We start from the raw sequence: 23,009 nt of genomic DNA, 5'->3' as shown, positions 1-23,009 counted from the left end.
GTATGAGCCTGAATATTTCAATGTTGTAATGAAATTGAATGTTTCGTAAAATTTCTATACATAATCTGAAGCTGTTTCCAACACAACCTTTTAAAGTGCATTTGAATTCTGTCATTCACTGATTATTTTCTTGATCTTTTAATAGTGGTTTTGCTTTTGTTCTCTTCCTTAGGCTGTATTTTCATCAGTGTTCTATTTTGCATCTGTTCCCTTGTATCAGGGTTTCCTCATGGTAGGGTAAGTGGCATTGTATAATTCCAAAAATACCATTTTCTAGGATTGCAGATATATAAAGCTTTATCTTGTCTTTTCTTGAGTACTGTACCATCAAAATCATGTTATGTTGTGAATTTGGTGACTTTTTGCTTTCTGTTCTATTAGGTACGCTACCATCTACACAATGTTTCCTGTTTTTTCTCTGGTGTTAGACCAGGACGTAAAGCCAGAAACAGCAATACTGTATCCAGAGCTTTACAAAGACCTCACAAAGGTGTGTGATATGTTTGAAGATTTGTACACATTTATATGAACGCGTAAAGACTCAACAAACACCATGTTGCGACCATTTCTATTGCCAATCTGTGTAGGCAGTGTACCAAATGAGAGTTGTAAGGTACCATGCTCATTTTTTACCCAACATGAAAATGGTTTGAAATGTGTCTTCCAATTGATATTCATTGGGCAAAGTGCATGGAAGGGACTCAGAGTTGTTGATTGACATAATGGCAAATGACTGCTGTACTTGCATTGTTGTCCTCTTATTGTAAAATATAACTTATAGTTGTAATGTGCAAGTTAAAGTTATTTTGTGCCAATTAGCATCATCCAAGACACACACGGATGCTTTTCACCTGATGTTGCTGGAGTACTTAACATGCAACTTTTCCCAACAGTTATAGTGGATAAGAGGTTTCCAAATGTTATAGTGGTTTACATATTGGTGCGTTCTGCTTACTCTGATTTTGCAGAAACATGGGCCCGGAACTTGTGGTCCTGATGATGGCAAACTGGCAGCGTTCGCCATCATTTCACTGTTGAAACTGACCAATTCTTTTGTTTTTAAATTTGTTCATATTTCAGTTTCTACCTTAACCCAGTGTATGTAATAAATCTTTATTTCGCGCTCTGTAAAATTTTTAAAAAGTGATTATTAGTGCTTTCTATTTCCTGGTTCTCTGTCTGAGAATTCTGCGTTTCGATTGGCTGCATAGACAGCTTGTTGATGTCACAGCAGCTCGCAATATGGGATGCCCCATTAAACTACGTTGATTTCAGCTGCACTTTGGAAAAGCTGAACTTCTCGCCACAGGATCGCAAGATCTTTGTGGGAAGCATATTTCGGGGCCAGCAGTGAACGTGCTTGCTTCGCCGCTGACGGTAAATTACGGGCCATGTTTTCTCGTTGCAATTATAAACTTTTTGCGATTTCAGTAGGTGTAATTGATTGTATTTTTGATATTGCTCATTTAAAGTCTTGTCACCTTCATATAGAGTCATAGAGTCATAGAGTAATACAGCATGGATAGAGGCCCTTCGGCCCATCGTGTCCGCGCCGGCCACCAAGCCCTGTCTAATCTAATCCCATATTCCAGCATTTGGCCCGTAGCCTTGTATGCTGTGGCATTTCAAGTGCACATCCAAATGCTTCTTAAATGTTGTGAGGGTTTCTGCCTCCACAACCCTTTCAGGCAGTGAGTTCCAGACTCCAACCACCCTCTGGGTGAAAAAGTTCTTGCTCAAATCCCCTCTAAACCTCCCGCCCTTTACCTTGAATCTATGCCCCCTAGTTATTGACCCCTCTACTAAGGGAAAAAGCTCCTCAGCATCCATCCTATCTATGCCCCTCATAACTTTGTACACCTCAATCATGTCCCCCCCTCAGCCTCCTCTGCTCCAAGGAAAACAAACCCAATCTGCCCAGTCTCTCTTCATAGCTGAAGCGCTCCAGCCCTGGTAACATCCTGGTGAACCTCCTCTGCACCCTCTCCAACGCGATCACATCCTTCCTGTAGTGTGGCGACCAGAACTGCACAGAGTATTCCAGCTGTGGCCTAACCAGTGTTTTATACAGCTCCATCATAACCTCCTTGCTCTTATATTCAATGCCTCAGCTAATGAAGGCAAGTATCCCATATGCCTTTTTTACCACCTTATCCACCTGTTCCGCCGCCTTCAGGGATCTGGGTGTACTTGCACACCCAGATCCCTCTGACCCTCCGTCTTGCCTAGGGTCTTTCCATTCATTGTGTATTCCTTTGCCTTGTTAGTCCCCCCAAAGTGCATCACCTCGCACTTTTCCGGGTTAAATTCCATTTGCCACTGTTCCGCCCATCTGACCAACCCATCTATATCGTCCTGCAGACTGAGGCTACCCTCCTCGCTATTTACCACCCTACCAATTTTTGTATCATCCGCGAACTTACTGATCATACCCTTTACATTCATATCCAAGTCATTAATGTAGACCACAAACAGCAAGGGACCCAGCACCGATCCCTGTGGTACCCCACTGGCCACAGGCTTCCAGTCACAAAAACAACCTTCGACCATCACCCTCTGCCTTCTGCCACTAAGCCAGTTTTGTATCCAATGTGCCAAGGCACCCTGGATTCCATGGGCTCTTACCTTCTTGACCAGTCTCCTGTGCGGGACTTTATCGAAGGCCCTACTGAAATCCATGTATACCACATCCACTGCGTTACCCTCATCCACACACCTAGTCACCCCCTCAAAAAATTCAATCAAATTAGTCAGACATGATCTTCCCTTGACAAAGCCATGTTGACTATCCCTGATTAATCCTTGCCCCACCAAGTGGAGACAAATTTTGTCCCTCAGGATTTTTTCCAATAATTTTCCTACCACTGATGTTAGGCTCACTGGCCTGTAGTTCCCCGGTTTTTCCCTACTACCCTTCTTGAATAATGGTACTACATTAGCGGTTCTCCAGTCCTCTGGCACATCCCCTGTGGCCAGAGTGGTCCTGAATATATGTGTTAGAGCCCCCGCAATCTCCTCCTTTGCCTCACACAGCAGCCTGGGATACATTTCATCCGGGCCTGGGGATTTATCCATTTTTAGGCCAGCTAAAACCGCCAATACCTCCTCCCTCTCGATGTTAATATGTTCGAGCATATCACAGTCCCCCCGCCCTATTTCAATGTCTACATCGTCCTTCTCCATAGTGAAAACAGATGCAAAAAATTCATTTAGAACCCCTCCTACATCTTCCGGCTCCACACACAGATTGCCACTTTTGTCCCTAATGGGCCCTATTTTTTCCCTAGTTATCCTCTTACCCTTAATATACTTATAAAACATCTTCGGATTTTCCTTTATTTTGCTCGCCAGTGTTATTTCATGGCCCCTCCTTGATCTCCTAATTTCTTTTTTTAAGTATCCCCCTGCACTTTTTGTACTCCTCAAGGGCTTCCTCCGTCTTTAGCCTTTTGTATCTACCAAAAGCCCTCCTTTTTTTCCTAATCCATTCTCGTATATCCCCTGACATCCAAGGTTCCCTGTGGTTTTTGGAACCACCCTTGACCTTTACGGGAACATGTTGCCATTGTATGATCTCAATCTCCCTTCTGAAAGCCTCCCATTGCTCCGATGCGGATTTTCCTACAAGTAGCTGATGTAGATTTTGGCATTCACCTTAAAACGGTAATATACTGGAAATGGTTAAACCAAGAATAAGGTGATTTTCTTGATTCTAAATCACAAAGCCATGTGCTCCAGTTCTAGGCTTTAGTAAGATATTACTCTCATGGTCCATGCCAAAGCCCACTCCCATTAGCAAGCCTTTGCTTCCTACAAACTGGAGTCTGACGTCATACGCACATAAGGGAACGTAGTGTTGCCCAGGACAGCCGATTAGTTAACACTCCAGCAGACCACGTGACTTAGGCTACAAACTACAAATTAGATTTCTGAAAAGTAAAGATTAATTCATACAGCAGAATTCTCTTTGTTCCAGAATTTCTAACTTTTACCTCCTCAGATGTGCAAAAATGCACTTTGCCAGCCACAGAACTTCTACTTCATCTAACCCACCACCTCCACACAGGCTCCAGTGCAGTGGTACATGAAGAACTGATTAAAGCTATCTGAAATATGCATTCCATTCCCTTTGAAGTTCAAGCAGGAACAATGAAAAACAAATATGTATCTTTCATAATTGTCTAACTCTTATCAAACATCTATGAGATTTAAAACTGAGAACACCTGCGGCCCAGAGCCTGCACTATCTGGTATGCCAGTCAGATCAGACGGAATAGCGCAGCTCCATAACGGGGATCAAGTTGAACTGTTGTAATGCTTTTGTAGATTGAGATTTATTGAACAGTTATCTGACTTGGCTACTTTCAGAACAAAGCAAGCAGGTAAGTATGGTTGCAATTAATCCTTTGGCATACTTGAGAGCCCTTTCATCATAGCCAGTTTGGCTGTAGGAGCACATACTAAATGCACAGTCCCATGGCTGCATTATATTAGAGAGAATCTGTTTGAACCTCAAATATTGTAAAGAGAAAAAAAATAATGCAATGTTGATAAAATGCTCCACTAGAAGTTGATGCTTTTAAGGATCTATACTTTTGTCAGCAAAATGTATTCAGTTTTCAGGTCATTTAGTTAAATAACTTTTGCTGTATGTTTAGCCAATTCTGCCTTGCATTTGCTGAGTGAAGTGGACACAATTACTTTTGTAGACGTTAGCGGATAGCATGCCTTTTGTGAAACTTGGAAAGGATATTTACGACTTGGATTAATTTAAAATATTCTTAATCTCATCTCCCCTCCCCCATCCATCCCCACACAACTTGAAAGTGGTTGAGACCAGTGTTCCCGTTCATTTTTTTTGGGTGCGCGGCCTGTTCAAATACCGCGCATGCGCGGTTTTCCCCATTGAAGAGCCGGCTACGCGGGAGGTCCAGAGAGCTGTGCAGCTTCAAGGGGACATTAGTTGGGACTGCATTTTTGTACTCCATCAATTCACTGTCAACTATCTCTTCTACAACTATCAATGAGATCTTTATGCGCACTCCTCTCTTTTCCCTTTCATGCTTTATAAAGTCCACTGCGGATTGTTTTATAATAGAGCTAATATCAATAAAACATTGTACTGAAGAATGTGCCGTGATGCATTTTTATATTGAGTTACGTGACAGCTGCTATTAAGAGCTAATGCAGGATTCTGAAATTTTATTTCTTATTTTTTTTGTCCTGCTTTCTCCCATCCTCTCCAGAAAAGAGTGTCACGTTAGGGTACCATTCCATTGGTGCTGACAGCCCACCTGGTTCCTCATCCAACTGGCCATTTTTAAAGTGGTGGTGAATGTCAGCAGGTTATTTGACTGGGAGTGGCATTACAGCTTTATTGGGCATTGCACATTTTCACTTTCCCACAAAGGCGGGTGGGGTGGTGGGAGAAGGTCGCTATATAGTGATCAAAAGTGGAAATTCCACCACTAGGAACTTGAGTTCATCCAAAACTCTGCCCGTATCCTAACTTGCACCAAGTCCTGTTCACCCATCACCCCTGTGCTCGCTGACCTATATTGGCTCCTGGTCCGGCAACGCCTCAATTTTAAAACTTTCATCCTGGTTTTCAAATCCCTCCCTATCTCTGTAACCTCCTCCAGCCCTACAATCCTCCGAGATCTCTGCACTCCTCTAGTTCTTGCCTCTTAAGCATCCCCGATTTTAATCGCTCCACCATTGGTGGCCTTGCCTTCAGCTGCCGAGGCCCTATGCCCTGGAATTTCCTCCCGAAACCTCTCTACCTCTCTCCTCCTTTAAGACGTTCCTTAAGACCTACCTCTTTGACCAAGCTTTTGCTCATCTGTCCTAATATCTCCTTATGTGGCTCGGTGTCAAATTTAGTTTGAGGCTTCTGTGCAGTGCCTAGGGATGTTTTACTACATTAAAGTACAAGTTGTTGACATTCCTTCTCCCTAATCTGGAGACACTCCTACCGCTACCTGATCTGAGATGCACTACTTAATACAGACCATGGATTGAACTGAAGTCCTAGCCCTTTTCGGGCTACCCCAGATCAGGCGTATTCCCCAGATGTTCACCTTCAACTAAAGTTAGAGATAGCCGAATTCTATAAGACGCTTAAATGGGTCTAAAGGTTGGGGCTATCTTTCCCTAAAGGAAAGGAACGACTGAAGATGTTACCGTCCTCCGGATAGCACTTTTAATAAGTTTAACTAGACTGTAACCTTCCGGATATTATGAGGGTCCGGAATACCCCCAGAATTCTGCAACTCCTTAAAAAGGAGTGTACAGAAATTGGGTTGGCGAGTTTATACAGAAATACTCTGACAATTCTAAAAATATATAGATTTATTTAAAAGCCAACATTCATTTAACAGCTGTTCAGTCAGTCGCAACATTAACAATTCAAAATACAAATAGCTTACATTTCTTATCAGAGATCCTTATTCTCACATCTTTACTTCATTACATTTCTTACTTATTTCTAAATCCAGAACATCCACCAAAATCAAATACCTTGATTACCCGAGACTCAAAGTTTAAAAACTTAGAGCGTGCCTGTGAAGTTGAGAAATGCTTGCCTGTTCAGCGACTTCTGTTTTCCCATTTAAAAATCCTATCTTTTATACTCTCTTTAGTGGTATATTCTTTGAAATTGTCTGCTGATGTAAGCTAATTATCTTATTCATTCTCTCTTGCCTTCTTTCTATTCTTACTGTCAATTTAGCTGCTGCATGCATAATTATGTCTCCAAGTTTGCAGACGACATAAAGCTGGGTGGGTGTGTGTGCTGTGAGGAGGATGCCGAGAAACTCCAGTATGATTTGGACAGGTTGGGTGATTGGGCAGAAGCATGGCAGATGCAGTATAATGTGGATAAATGCGAGGTTATCCACTTTGGTGGCAAAAACAGGAAGGCAGATTATTATCTGAACGGCAATAGATTGGGAGAAGGGGAAGTGCAACGAGACCTGGGTGTCCTTGTGCACCAGTCGCTTGAAGGTAAGCATGTAGGTGCAGCAGGCGGTTAAGAAGGCAAATGGTATGTTGGCCTTCGTAGCGAGAGGGTTCGAGTACAAGAATAAGGATGTCTTGCTGCAGTTGTACAGGGCCTTGGTGAGACCACACCTTGAGTATTGTGTGCAATTTTGGTCGCCTTATCTGAGGAAGGATGTTCTTGCCATGGAGGGAGTGCAGCGAAGATTCACCAGACTGATACCTGGGATGGCAGGAATGACGTATGAGGAGAGATTGGGTCGATTGGGTTTATACTCGCTGGAGTTTAGAAGAATGAGAGGGGATCTCATTGAAACTTATAAAATTTAACAGGACTGGACAGACTGGATGCGGGAAGGATGTTCCCGATGGCCGGGGAGTCCAGAACCAGGGGTCACAGTTTAAGGATAAGGGGTAAGCCATTTAGGACAGAGATGAGGAGGAATTTCTTCACCCAGAGAGTGGTGAACCTGTGGAATTCTCTACCACAGAAGGCAGTAGAGGCCAATTCATCAAATATATTAAATATATTCAAGAAGGAGTTGGATATATTTGTTAAGGCTAAAGGGATCAAGGGATATGGGGAGAAAGCAGGGACAGGGTACTGAATTTGGATGATCAGCCATGATCTCATTGAATGGCGGAGCAGGCTCGAGGGGCCGAATGGCCTACTCCTGCTCCTATCTTCTATGTTTCTATGTCTCTACCTTGAGGTGTTCCAAAAACCATCATGAAATGGCTACAACAGATTTATCTCTTTGATGTCATTCTTATCGAAGAGCTTTCATTCAATTCTTAATATTGGCTTAACTGGTTATAACCACAGACATGACTCTGTGGTGTTCCAAGTTCAATACAAAAACAATGTACGGGAAACTTTGTGATATCCGGCACCGACGGGACCAAGCTGTTGCCGTCCCATCAAAACTGCCGGACAAACCAGCGCTAATGGTAAAACATACGGAAGCTTTTGAGCTCCATATCTAGCAACAAACCCAGCTTCTAAACAGTCGGCCGTAGCTTGCAAGCGTCTCTGTAGCTAAGCAGCAGCTTTAGCTAGACCTTGCAGAGCCTGACTGGTGGGGGGGAAAAAAGCAACGAAAAGAAAAAAAACTTACTGAACTGACTCCTGAATTTTGCCGGTGGCTCGAGCATTCTGGACAGTTAACCTCTGGATAAACCAAAGTTTCCTGTAATTGCTTGGTGTCATCTATTGAAGTCATATCTTCAAAGTGTTCTGCAGGTATCATATTTACTACATGTAAATTAAAACCACTTTAACTAGGGTGTTTATTTGTTTTCTAGCTATCTTAGTTGGTTGCATATTTATTCTTATGTTAAACTTGGAAGACAGGAAAGATAAAAACTATTTGACCAGCAGGTGTTTCTTTTACTTGATGTCATCTTTTCAAAGGCACATGCCTTTTTTAATACTCTGTTTCTGTTCAACGTGTTAGTTTTTAACACTTTACTTCGGTCATTCCATTGTGTTTCTCCCAAACTCCAGACCTTTTGAAAGCGCCAAACTGCTATTTCAATAGGGCCTTTGTATTAGCATTAACAATCAATTCCCATTTCAAAGCTTGTTGTGTTTACAACTTTGTTAACAACTGATCTTTATCTCAGAAGCCTGTTTTCTGTTTACAGCTTGTGTCTGAGGTTTTAGATTTTTAAACCCAGTATATCATGTACAGGAAACTTTGAGATATCCGGCACCGACGGGACCGAGCTGTTGCCGTCCCATCAAAACTGCCGGACAAACCAGCGCTAATGTTGAAACATACGGACTGGCAACAAACCCTACAGCTTCTAAACAGTCGGCCGTACCTTGCAAGCGTCTCTGTAGCTTAGCAACAGCTTCAGCGAGACCTTGCAGAGCCTGACTGGTGGGAAAAAAAAGCAACGAAAAGAAAAAAAAACTAACAAAACGGTTCCTGATTTTTGCCGGTGGATCAAGCATTCCGGACAGTTAACCTCTGAATAAACCAAAGTTTCCTGTATTAATAATGTCAGAAATCTATTCATATTATGGTGTATCTCTTGAAACATGTCTTATTCTGTCACAGAAGCTGGTACCTTCTGTGTCAGCAATGGCATTACATCAGGCAATGTATCTAGTCTCTGAACTAACAGGCAGCACACACACACACCATAAAGAGCTGTGTTTTAGATCATTGCAGGCATAATGCTGGGAAGGATGTTTCCCCTAGCTCGGGAGTCTAGAACTCGGGGTCACAGTCTCGGAATAAGGGGTCGGCCATTTAGGACTGAGATGAGTAGAAATTTCTTCACTCAAAGGGTTGTGAATCTTTGGAATTTTCTACCCCCGAGAGCTGTGGATGCTCAGTCGTTAAGTATATTCAGGACAGCGATGAATAGATTTTTGGATATTAAGGGAATCGAGGGATGTGGGAATAGTACGGGAAAGTGGAGTTGAGGTAGATAATCAGCCATGGTCTTATTGAATGGCGGCGCAGGCTCGAGGGACTGAATGGCCTACTCCTGCTCCTATTTCTTATGTTCTTATATTTATCCAAAAATAAGCACAGTAGTGATTGAATAATTTAAAATTATTATTTTTTTTATCAGGGGCGTTCATTGTCCTTCAAGACGTTCCTTATTTGGGTTCTAATAAGCATATACCAAGGTATGTCACAAATTTTACATTCTGCGGTAAGAATTTCTGGCTCATATTAGTTTGTTCCATTATCAATTATAAAAGGTCTGAATTTTTTTATAAATCCACATTTAAACAGCTGTGTTGCCATCTGTAATTGGGCTCATTCAGATTTCAGTCCAGTTTGGTGACTGGTGCTGTGACTTCTAATTAGGGCTAGTGTGTTGTTACCTGAAGTTGCCATTCCATAATTTTCTAATGATGAAATAAAATATACCCTTAAGATTAAAAATGACCAGAAATGCTTACTGTGCAGTAGATTCCTAGAACGTGCAGGTCCTTCCTTTTGATAACAAAGACTTCCAATAATGTTGCCTTTAAGAAGCCTGAATTCACGTTGTTTTCCACATAACTCGCACTTGGATTGAACAGACTATACTCAGCCCCGAGAACAAATTAAGAAAGATGCATCTTTAAAACCGCTCACATTTAAAATTAAGGAAAGCTACTAGTATGCCTACCATTCAAGTAGCTGATTATGCACCCCAGGGTAGTGTCTGCTTTGAATCTGTCTTTGTTGTGAGAAACAGGTTTTGTTTTGTATCACTAAATGAACAACATTTACGTGGCTGGCAAAGGGGGAGATCATTTTTATCACTTCCAGAAGGGGAAAAAAACCCCATAAAACTTCAAAGAAGTAAGTAACCCACTACAGGTAGACTACCTTTTATCCGAACTTCCGAAAACCGAAACCCTCTAAAAACCGAAGGTTTTTTCGTTCAGCGTAAGTCGTGCGCACGACATGACCAGAGTGGCGCACGACTTACGCTGAGCAGAGGGTCAGCGTAAGTCGTGCGCATGACCCCGACCCCCGCCGACCCCCACCGCCGACCCCGACCCCCCGCCGACCCACCCCCGACAAATTTCCCAGTCTTATAAAATACCTTCCGAAATCCGAAATTTTCCGAAAACCGAAACACGGCTGGTCCCGAGGTTTTCGGATAAAGGATAGTCTACCTGTAATTAGTGTAATAAAGTCTTTTATTTTACCAGCCAAGTATAACTATAACCGTCTTTCGGATGAGACGTTAAACCGAGGCCTTGTCTGCCCTCTCAGGTGGACGTAAAAGATTCCATGGCACTATTTCGAAGAGCAGAGGAGCTATCCCCGGTGTCCCGGCCAATATTTATCCCTCAACCAACATCACTAAAACAGATTATCTGGTCATCATCACATTGCTGTTTGTGGGAGCTTGCTGTGCGCAAAGTGGTTGCTGCGTTTCCTACATTGCAACAGTGAATATACTTCAAAAAGTACTTCATTGGCTGTAAAGCGCTTTGGGACATCCGGTGGTCGTGAAAGGCCCTATATAAATGCAATTCTGTCTTTCATTACAATCGCAGAACACTAGATAACAGGATTTTCACAAAGCTAACTGCAGCTCCAGTTTCTGTAGGCTGCATGACCAGACTGGATCAAATTACACATTCTAGACAAAATTTTGGGTGTGTCTTGTCCTACAAGGGGACCAATCAGAAATCTGGTCCAACCCACTGGTATTGCAAATAAACACTGGTACAGGTAGACTACCCTTTATCCGGACTTCCGAAAACCGAAACCCTCTAAAAACCGAAGGTTTTTTCGTTCAGCGTAAGTCGTGCGTACGAACGAAAAAACCTTCGGTTTTTAGAGGGTTCCGGTTTCGGAAGTTCGGATAAAGGGTAAGTCGTGCGCACGACCCCCCCGCGGACCCCGCCGGCCCCGACAACCGCCGACCCCGCCAGCCCCAACAACCGCCGACCCCCCCGCGGACCCCGCCGGCCCCGACAACCGCCGACCCCGCCAGCCCCGACAACCGCGGGCCCCGACAACCGCCGACCCCCCCGGGCCCCGACAACCGCCGACCCCCCCGCCGGCCCCGACAACCGCCGACCCCCCCGCCGGCCCCGACAACCGCCGACCCCGCCAGCCCCAACAACCGCCGACCCCCCCGCCGGCCCCGCCGACCCCGACTGACTTACGCTGAGCGTCAGCGTAAGTCGTGCGCACGACCCCCCCGCCAACCCACCTTCCGAAATCCGAAATTCTCCTTTATCCGAAACTCGGCTGGTCCCGAGGTTTTCGGATAAAGGATAGTCTACCTGTATAGTCAATTTGCCCAGCAATACCTTTTCATTTGCTAATTGTTCAGTGACATTGTAAACTGTAGTATAAAATCCAATTGTCAGACACTTTTGGGGGGGGGAGGGGGTGATGTGAAAATGAACTATATAAAGGCCCTGCATTAAGAAGGAAGATAAAATAAAACTTATAACTGCACGTATTGAAGTAAAACAAATTTTAAAAAACTTCACTTGGAGCCCTCTATTGTAAGTTGACTTCACTTAAAACTGTAAATTCCCATATTCAGACAACAGAAGACCAGATATTGAGTGCTAATATAGTAACAGTAGTTCACCTCAATAATCTAATTCTCTTACACATACGCATTTAAAAATAATTCCCTGGGGAATAGCATATGAAACTACGATATTGTACCTGTAGTAAAGATCTGTTAAGTAGATTCTGAAAGTGTGTGATTGCAAATAAGCTTAATTTGAAAATATAGTGTTGCATTTCCTTTAACAAGCAATAAACGATTGATCCACAGTTAGAACCTGTTGATTCAACAGATACATTTTGAATTATTTTTCTGTTTTATTTGTTTCACTTTCCCTTTTAGGTACTAACTGACCTCAGTATCATTCCCCATCTGACAGTGATATGCATCTAATCCCTGCCAAAACTGCTTTATAATCAGCCACTTATATCCTTGATATTATTTCAGACACTATTTATATTCATAATTGCATGAAAATTAAAGTATGTAACAACTAAATCTTGCTCATGTCCTGTCACACAGGAAAAAGAGCAATTGTGACTGACATGCATTTGATTTATTTCAGGTGGCATTTTAATATATGGGGCATTGGTGCTGTTTGAGTCTGAGTTTGTACATGTCGTAGCAATTTCCTTCACTGCCCTCATCTTGACTGAGTTGCTGATGGTTGCACTTACTATCCGAACCTGGCATTGGTTTATGGTTGTGGGGGAGTTCCTCAGTCTTGGCTGCTATGTGGCCTCCCTTGCTTTTCTCAATGAGTACTTTGGTAAGTTGGTCCAGAGGTTTGTCATTTCCTTAAGAGAAACCAAAAGTTCACAGGCCTATTTTACATGTATGGAATGTATTGTTTTTGTTCTGGTAATCAGTAGAAAATTTTATTTGTTGGCATATATATTAACTATACAGCAGTGGTTACATTCCTTTTTAACTTAAGTGTATCTTTGAAGCTAAGAACAGAAAACACCTTTCAGATACTATGGTATCGTGTCTAAGATTATAATACCTCTTTTTATTTCTTTACAAATTGTACGTATGCTTGAGGTATGATTCCCTCTTAAGCTGGCCTCTTTTTTTCTATTTTTTTTATTTTGTTTTTGTAACATCTGCATTCAAAATATTTTTTAACACTAAAGGAGGGCTTTATTGGCAAAACGTAATCAGTTTTTTGGTCACTTAGCTAAATAAGTTCTACTGTACATTTAGCTAATTCTGCTTAACATTTGCTGTGCGAAAGGCGTGTTGGTTGGGTGGGGGGAGAAGCGGGAGGAGGTAAAATGCTACTGAGATCAAGTGTAGGGTTTTACTGACATTGCAGGTATATCTCAGTTTATGGAAGGAGATGACTTCAGGATGCCACGTGTTCCCACTGTAGGTGCCCCTTACTAAGGGCTGCTTCTTTCCCAGCCATCAGCTGTTTCCTAGTGCATCTGCTGATGGGATTTTGTAAGCTAATCCTTTCTGTTTTGTAACATTCAACTGGGGCTTTGTACTGGGAGCGATGTTTTCATTTGGGCTAAGTGCAAGGAAGCCTTTCCAAGTAAAGATCTTATCTCCCCTTTTAACACCTCAATTGATTCTGGATCTATGGCTTTCTGGGATACTGCATTCCACATTCTCTCAATGTTTGAACACTTTTTTTCTCTGAATTTGCTTTTAACCATTTGGTTTGAATTTTAAGATTGTCCTCTTGTTCAGGGTTTCCCAGCTAGATGGAAGAGTCATTGGGCTGGATTTTGCTACGGGGGCGGGTTGGAGGTGGGAAACCCACATTCGGGCTTGTTGTCCCGCCTCCATGGAGATGTGGCCAACCCACTGGATTTTCCTCTGATTGACCTTGTTGAGCCCGCCCTGTGGGCTCAGCAGGCCAATTAAGGGCCACCCGGCAACAGGTGACGTCAGAGATTGACATTTCATCTGTCAAAAGCTTTTGGCAGATGAAAGATCAGTGTTTAACAGCTGTTTGAAGCTGTCAAGCACTGAAAAACTGCTAATTCAGCCTCAGTCCTTTCTCAGGATAACTTTAAAATCATTTTGCTGCAGAAACCAAGAAGCTGATTTTTTTTTTTAAATCGGAGCTTCTGTGGTTCTTGCAGCCGACTCCGACACCGGAATGCAGGACTCCTGTAAAGGTAAGTAAAAGTAAGTTAAACTTATTTAAACACTTTAAACACTTACAAAACACTTACCTTTGCACTCCTGCACCCCTCACTCACCTGAACACTGGGCATCTCGACCCCGCCAAGACCTCAGACCCACGTCCCGCCTCGAAAACTTTTCGTGGTTTGGAGCTGTCGGGAAGCCCACAAACCAGCAATAAAAATCGCGAATAGGCAAAAAACTACCTGTTAACAGGCAGTTTAATTGCCTTTAATCCCTTCCCGCCTCTGGGAGTCGGGTTCCAGCACTTGTCGGCAACCCGACTCCTATGAAATTGACATGGAGGCGGGATGGGGTCGGGACCCCCGGATCTCCGATTTTTATCGCCCGCACGCCTCCAACCCGACTCCAGGGGCTTGGGAAAATCCAGCCCATTATCTTCATTAAAAGTGCTTTGTAAATACAAGTTGTTAGCCTGTCAATTCCCAGTATCATTAAGTATGCTGGGAGTGTGACACCCAGTTCATTTTATTACTAGAACTTTAAATTCACCATTAACTGCATGTAAAATGCTAAGAAGTATAGATAATATTAGTTAACTTAAAATAGAACTAGAGGGCACATAAAAATTTGGCAAATCTCACGGTCAGAAAAATTCTGTTCCTCTCCACCTCGCTCGTCCCATCCCTGCGGCCCCCCCAGTATTCCTGGGAGAAAGATTTCAAGCTTGTCTGCTGTATCTGGAACGGCGCAGTTTGCTCTTTCCCGGCTCCTTCCCAGCCCGGAGTGCGTCTGTGCACACGCAGCCGCTCCGCTAACCCAATAGAGGAGTTTCAGCAGTGTGGGGCATTGTGGGAATCCACTGCCACCATTATAGTTTCGTTATTGTTTGTATCCAATAGTTACGTGATCAGATTGTCACGTGATCAAACCTCCAGGAATACATCCCACAGGAGTTAGCAGCCCTAGTGGGGAGGGGACCTTACTGGGGAAAGCACCCTGCCTGACCACCTTGTGGCATAATAACATTCAGTGTGACCAAAGTGTCTGCAACACAGCACATCTCCTAACTTGAGTGACTGCCTGGAGGTGAGGAGGAATAAGTCTGTAAAATAATTAAAACCTACACTTCAGTTTCATTTGTAAAGAAATCTCAATTTACAGGCTATATAGTCATGATTGCACTCCTGACTGTTATTTTTTTGTGCTTATTTATTCAGTGTTTTACTTAATATAAAAGAAGTTATGCTTGCAAAAAGTCAGGCATTTTTCTCCCTTTTAAAATTGCATTCACAATAGTGAAGTGTACTGGTCAATCAATAGATGAAACTCATAAAGCCCTATGTTTAATAATGTAATGGCGTTAACTTCTTGCTTTTACAGATGTCGCCTTTATCACCACTGTGACCTTCCTGTGGAAAGTGTCAGCGATTACCCTCGTCAGTTGTCTTCCACTTTATATTCTCAAGTACTTGAAGCGCAAATTCTCTCCACCCAGTTACTCCAAACTTACCTCGTAGTGCAGATGTTTTGTTCAATAAGTGACACTTTTGCCATCGCTGCGGAGGGGTCTAACCATCCCTAAAAACACTTCACAGGGAAACTGAAGTCTTGTGAAAATGGTCTGTTGACCAAACAGCCAAAAAAAAGCAATGAAATGCTGCGCACACTGTGTGTGAAGCATTGAAAGAAAATGACAGCACTTCTGAATAGCAGGTACTGCAAAAGACCTCTGAAATGAAGGAACGCCTTCAAACTTTTCACAGTACTGATGAAGTCAGGGAGAAAATGGAAATAACTTGTCTTTGTATATCTTTTTTACTTTCCCCCTTTTTTCTTGCTAATTTATGTAAAAATTCAAATGTACTTTTGTTTAAAAATTTGTTGTTGTACTACTTGTTCCTGCATAACAATTCTGTAACTAGTTGCAAAATTGTCCATCAAGTATTAGTTAGCGCAATAGTCCAAATTGTGTCGTATAAAAGCTCACTTATTGATGCCCTCGTGCATAAAGCAACAAATTAGCACTATATATTTATTAGAATTTCAGCTACCTTTATAAGTGCTCTCCACTTTAGCATTTGCTATTAACTTGTCTATATTTCCCTGTCTCTAAATTGCAGCTGCGTTTGTGAAGCAAATATGCACTAACAGGGATATGCACAGCAGGCTTTCAACATACCACATTGTTATTAGCATATTGCTGTCTACCTCCCCTTTATTTTCTCCCCAGTATTATCTACTTGTATTTATTTTTGGAGATTTACCTTATGAATTCTACAACCTGAATTTTATGTGAGGCATTCTACTTAACAAAAAGTTTTTACTTTTTTTTTTTTGCAAATAGCCTAAGAACATGCATTATTGTACAACTTAAAAATTTCCATTTCTACTTTTCTTGGCCAGACTCAAGTCTTCTTTCCATTGTGGACTCAAGTCTGGGAGAATTTAGAAGTTTTGTTTTTCCTCCTTGAGAGCTTGTGTTCTCCAATAATCATAATCCAAAATGTAACTGTAAGGAAACCAACTTTCTTCAGATCATCGCAAGAACATAATTCCAATTATTCTGGGGCATTGTGCTCCTGGATTGATTCCTTTAGAGTCTATATAATAAAGTGGAGTACAGCAGATGATGTGATATTTTTACAAAGAGGATCGACCATGTTCCCCGCCAGCAGTTCCCTGGATCCAGCACTGATTTAGAATTTACTGCACTCACTTGAAATTCCCTTTAGAAAGTGTATGAGAATTAAATGTCTTGCATTCTTTCGTAAAGAAGCAAAGTACTTCATATAATGGTTTCTGACTTGTGGAAATTAATTTTTGTATTCATAACCTATAAAAAAAAAATCCTTTATTGCATTCATATTCTTAATTAACTAGCGTTCTGATTTACCCATATGTATCCAGTAATATGCCTAAAGGGAGTCATACAGGCAAAATCACTGATAGGTTGCAACGCTGTTCCTGCCGGTTGTTCGTTTTAATTAAACATTTGAACGCTAGATTCCATGTGATTATGCTAAAGTGTGTCCATTTAAAATAGCTTCCCATGGCTGTCCTTAAGAGACATTGCTCTGATAGTGAAAGGAAGTTGTATACCATTTTTGTAAATAGCCTTCAAATAATGGATGCCTGACATCAGATTCCGATTGTTATTCTATGCTGCAGCTGTGAAGTAGTTGTAATGAAATGAGTAACGGTGAAATGTGCTCTAATGGTCACCTTGATTAAGCAACCATCTGGATTAAGTATCCATCTATTGCCACAGCACACCTATATTAATAGAAATGGACATGTTAGCAATATAAAGTAAATGGAGCCTGCATCAGGGTCTAGCTACCACCCTCAAACACAGCCACGGTAATTGTTTTCAAATTAACATACTGTTGTGGTTAAGCCATTAAGTGTCACTGTATATCATCTGGATTCAAAAGTTTTAAGGAACCACTTGAGTTTAATGGTGAAGGTGACCACTTTATTCAGATTTTACTGTATTGTTAAATCAAACTGGAGCTCCCTCTGCACAATAAAGTGAATTTACATTTTCACAGTGACTTGTCTGTCTCCTTTTTCTGATCTTTAGAGATGTGATGGGCTCATATATCCTCATTGATCCATTTAATGCCATTGTCTACCTATCGTGTGCATATACATTTTGAGCATAGTTATTTAGAAGCATATCGTATTTCATATGTATGTATTTAGGAAACCAGGAGTTTCTGGTTGCTCTAAAATGAATAGTTAATTCCCTATTACTCAGATTTGTCTCTTTTTTCCATTTTTGTTCGTCCGATTAAAACATTTCATCTGATCTATTTTGCATAAAATGTCTAATGTAGTCTTAATTTGCTGAAGTAGTTGTTGTTTTTAACTTGGATGTTGAGTGCTAATTTAATTTACCTTTTCTAATAATGCACTAGGACGTATTGCTTAAGAAAATTGATAAAAGTTCAAGTGCATTAAAAGTAAGTAACGGCACTGGAAAAAATAAGAAATTATTTTTATTTTAGTAAATTATTATCCAGCCCAAATCAGTAACAGATTTTTTTCTAATAGATAAGTTGCATACCTGGAATGAATGTCAAAACTTTGTATACTTGGAGTATTAAAAGTGGCACCAAAACACGAATGCAATGAAGCTGAACATGGAGTATATTCACTAATGTGAATATTTAAATTTCACCTCATGTATCAACTCTATTCAGCACAGGTCTTGATAAATCTTCAACCTTGGTAATCAAGTTAGTGTACAGCATATTAGAACCAATATACAATCTGTTTGCAACCTTGGCGTCCTATGTGACCCTGAGCTGAGTTTCTGACCACAGGGACTACCTACTTCCACCTCTGTAACATCGCCCACCTCTGCCCCTGCCTCAGCCCATCTGCTGCTGAAGCCCTCATCCATGCCTTTATCAACTCTAGCCATGACGATTCCATTGCTCTCTTGTCCAGTCTCCCATCCTCCTGCCTCCATAAACTTCAGCTCATTCAAAACATTGCAGCCCACATCTTAGTCTGCTCCATCACCCCTGTCCTCACTGACCTACAGTGGCTCCCAGTCTCCCATTTAAAATTCTTACCCGTGTGTTTAAATTCCTTCATGGCCTCTCCAGTCCCTATCTGTGTAGCCTCCTCCAGCCCTGTAACTCTTCTTCCATTCCTCTGATTCTGGCCTCTTGTGCCTCCCCCTTCCTTTGCCCCACGATTGGTGGCCATGCCTTCAGCTGCCTAGGCCCCACACTCTGGAATTCCCCCCTTGAATCTCTCTGCCTCTCCACCTCCCTCTTGTTTAAGACCTTGCTTAAAACCCACCTTTTCAAGCTTTTGGTCACTTCAAATATCTCATTCTTGTTTTCATTTCCCTGCATGGCTTTGTCCTTCCCTATCTGTACCATCCTCCAGCCCTGCAACCCTTCAAGATCTCTGTGCTCCTATTCTGGCCTCTTGAGCATCCCCGATTTTAAACACTGCACCATTGGCGGCCGTGTCTTCAGCTGCCTAGGCCCTAAGTTCTGGAATTCCCTCCCTAAACCTCTCCAACTGTCTACCTCTCCTCCTTTAAGACGCTCCTTAAAACCTACCTCTCTGACCAAGCTTTTGATTACCTGTTCCTAATATCTTGTGTGGCTTGGTGTCGAATGTTGTTTGATAACGCTCCTTTGAAGCGCGTTGTGACATTTTTCCTATGCTAAAGGCACTATCAGTGCAAGTTGTTGGTGGTTATCATGACACGGTCTTAAATTTAATAACTTCCATTTCTCCTTTCACCTAAAAGCTTTTTGTTCAGAGTTAATATTTTCTCATTGCATTTTCCCCACAGTGAGGGAGATGGCAGTAGGCTCAACCTCCGTACCACTATAAGAAGTCTGCTTACTACTAATACAAAAGCAAAATACTGCAGTTGCTGGAAATCTGAAATAAAAACTGAAAATGCTGGAAATACTCAGCAGGTCGGACAGCATCTATGGAGAGAGAAACAGAGTTAACGTTTCAGGTCAATGACCTTTTGTCAGAACTGAAAAAAGTTGGAGATATAACAGGTTTTCAGCAAGTATAGCGGCAGGGAAAGGGGAAGAAGGAGTGTAGAACAAAAATGAAGGTCTGTGATAGGGTGGAAGGCAGGATATTACCAAATTATATGCAACAAATCTGCATTGTCTGTGTTGCATCTCCAGCACTTGTGTTTCCCATGTTCCCTCCATCCACCTTTCTCCTGAAGGTGTTGAGTCCTTTGCCATATCCAGGAGTTCTCCAGCACTTTGCTCAAGTGGCCATTATTCATGTGAGCTTATTGACAGACTAATTATGGGGGAGGGAGGCAACCGTCACAGCTAAACCCGAGCTTGTTCTTACCTGACGTCCACGCTTTAGAAGAGGGGGGAGGGGTGTTCCTGGATAAAAGCCGCGAGCAGGCGCCCAGGTCAACTTTTCCCTCCCTAATCCAGAAGCACAAGTTAATTGTAGCATCTTTAGTGCTGCCCAGCTAAAAATCATCTAATTCAGCACAAACCTAGAACCTTCCTCAGTTTACAGCACATTTACTAGCTAAATAAACTGACTAAGCCATACCTCCAATCATTTATCCTCTTTTAAACACCCCATTTTTGTAAACCCATCTGGTGCAATAATAATACTGGTTCAGTATTTTCAGTTGGATTATTCACATTGCAAATGTGTTACTTTTATGGTTTATTCCACCCCCCCCCCCCCCCCCCCCAAAGTTTTCTGCATAGATACTTGTGTTGGCTGTCTTCTGCTGGATAGTAGATTTTGACCTTCCCTCTCATAAGTTCAGGCGTGGTGCTATTTGGCAATTCCACAATGTTCAGCACCATTCACAACCTCAGCAGTGATGGAGCAGGATCCAGACAACATCCAGGCTTGGGAAGACAAGTGGCAGTTAAAATTTTTCACCACATAAAATGCCAGACACTGACCATGTCGAACGAGAAAAGACCCAACCATCTCTCCGTGCTCTTCAACAGCACCCCAATCTGGTCGTCCACCAGCAAGATCATGGGGGTCATCAGTAACCAGAAGCTTAACTGGGCTGGCCATAGCAACACCATGGCCGCAACAGCAAAGCAGTCTGGATATGCTGAGAAGTGGCTCACCACCTGACCACTTGATCTCTCTCCATCATCTACAAGGCTCAAATGAGGAGAATGTTGGAATGTTGACTATTCACCGAGATGGATGCAGCCCCAACAAGGCTCAAGAAGCTCAGCGCTTGCCAGCAAAAAGCAGTCCGCTCCATCGGTGCCCCGCCACTGAACCCAATATTCACTCCCTACACGACCACTGCACTGTGGCTACAGTACACACTGTCTACAGATGTTCTACCGCAAATCACCAGGTTTACTTCAACAGCACCTCACAGCTGGGATGTGGAAGCAGCAAGCTATAAACTGAGCTAAGTGATCCCACAATAAACTGATCAGATCAAAGCTCTGCAGTCCTGCCACATCCAGCCGTGAATGGTGGTGGACCATTAAACAACTAACGAGAGGAGGAGGCTCCATGAATATCCCCATCAATGATGGTGGAGCCCAGCCCGAGTGCAAAAGGCAAAGCTGAAGCATTTGCGACCATCTTCAGCCAGAAGTGCCCAGTGGATGATCCATTATTAGCCTCCTCCTACAGTCCCCACCACCACAGAAACCAGTCTTCAGCCAATTCGATTCACTCCACGTGATATCAAGAAACGGCTGAGCGCACTGGATACAGCAAAGGCTATGGGCCCGACAACACCCTGGCTGTCGTGCTGAAGACTTGTGCTCCAGAACTAGCCACGCCTCTAGCCAAGCTGTTCCAGTATAGCTATAACACTGGCATCTATCTGACAATGTGGAAAACTGCCCAGGTATGTCTTATCCACAAAAAGCAGGACAAATTCAATCCAGCCAATTACCACCCCATCAGTCCACTCTCAATCATCAGCAAAGTGATGGAAGGTGTCATCAACAGTGCTATCAAGCAGCACTTACCAATAACCTGCTCACTGATGCCCAGTTTGGGTTCTGCCAGGACCACTCTGCTCCAGACCTCATTACAGACTTGGTCCAAACATGGACAAAGGAGCTGAATTCCAGAGGTGAGGTGAGAGTGACATCAAGGCAGCATTTGACCGAGTGTGGCATCAAGGAGCCCTCGTAAAACTGAAGTCAATGGGAATTGGGTGGGAAACGCTCTACTGGCTGGAGTCATACCTAACACAAAGGAAGATGGTTGTGGTGACTGAAGGTCAATCATCACAGCCCCAGGACATCGCTGTAGGAGTGCCTCAGGGCAGTGTCCTAGGCCCAACCATCTTCAGCTGCTTCATCAATGACCTTCCCTCCATCACAAGGTCAGAGATGGGGATGTTCGCTGATGACTGCACAGTGTTCAGTGCCATTCGCAACTCCTCAGATAATGAAGCAGTCCATGACTGCACGCAGCAAGACCTGGACAACATTCAGGCTTGGGCTGATGTGTGGCGCGAATGCTACCTGCCACTTAAGTGCCAGGCAATGACTATCTCCAACAAGCGAGAGTCTAGCCACCACCCCTTGACATTCAACGACATTACCATCGCCGAATCCTCCACCATCAACATCCTGGGGGTCACCATTGACCAGAAACTTAACTGGACCAGCCACATAAATACTGTGGCAACAAGAGCCGGTCAGAGGCTAGGTATTCTGCGGCGAGTGTCTCACCTCCTGACTCCCCAAAGCCTTTCCACCATCTACAAGGTACAAGTCAAGAGTGTGATGGAATACTCTCCACTTGCCTGGATGAGTGCAGCTCCAACAACCCTCAAGAAGCTCAACACCATCCAAGACAAAGCCCGCTTGATTGGCACCCCATCCACCACCTTAAACATTCCCTCCACCACCGGCGTACCATGGCTGCAGTGTGTACCATCTACAGGATGCACGGCAGCACCTCCCAAACCCGCGACCTCTACCACCTAGAAGGACAAAGGGCAGCAGGTGCATGGGAACACCACCACCTCCAAGTTCCCCTCCCAAGTCACACACCATCCTGACTTGGAAGTATATTACCGTTCCTTCATCATCGCTGGGTCAAAATCCTGGAACTCCCTCCCTAACAGCACTGGGAGTACCTTCACCACGCGGACTGCAGCGGTTCAAGAAGGCAGCTCACCACCGCCTTCTCGAGGGCAATTAGGGATGGCCAATAAATGCTGGCCTTGCCAGCGACGCCCAAATCCCATCAACGAATAATAAAAAATAAAACACTCCCCGCCGTATAGGACTAACCATCCAATCAACTGGTATAAAGATGGTTTTGGCTATTAATCAGCCTGCGAATTATTCCACTCCACACGATTCTCTCCAAGGGAAGAGTGTGATATGCAAATGGCAACAACATGTAAACTAGGACCACCATTACATTCA

At 43.1% G+C, this 23,009-nt stretch overlaps 1 protein-coding gene across 2 annotated transcripts in view; it reads left to right on the top strand.

The window, feature by feature from the left end:
- The window catches only part of atp9b (ATPase phospholipid transporting 9B), a 361,204-nt gene extending 343,556 nt beyond the window's left edge, over positions 1 to 17,648 (top strand). The window contains exons 25-29 of one of the 2 annotated variants that reach the window (XM_085993631.1): positions 173 to 237; positions 382 to 490; positions 9,589 to 9,646; positions 12,563 to 12,766; positions 15,481 to 17,648. In XM_085993631.1, coding sequence (XP_085849757.1) covers positions 173 to 237; positions 382 to 490; positions 9,589 to 9,646; positions 12,563 to 12,766; positions 15,481 to 15,617 — 573 coding nt within the window. In that variant the 3' untranslated portion in view covers positions 15,618 to 17,648. The other variant, XM_085993632.1, reaches the window with a different exon arrangement.
- The last annotated feature ends 5,361 nt before the right edge of the window (positions 17,649 to 23,009 follow it).

The sequence above is a fragment of the Somniosus microcephalus genome, chromosome 7 (genome assembly GCF_052327205.1).
Source record: "Somniosus microcephalus isolate GS21.2 chromosome 7, FLI_Smic_1.0, whole genome shotgun sequence".
In the NCBI taxonomy this organism is placed as follows: domain Eukaryota; kingdom Metazoa; phylum Chordata; class Chondrichthyes; order Squaliformes; family Somniosidae; genus Somniosus; species Somniosus microcephalus.
Note: the sequence above shows the minus strand (reverse complement) of the source record. Positions and strands in the feature narration are given on the sequence as shown.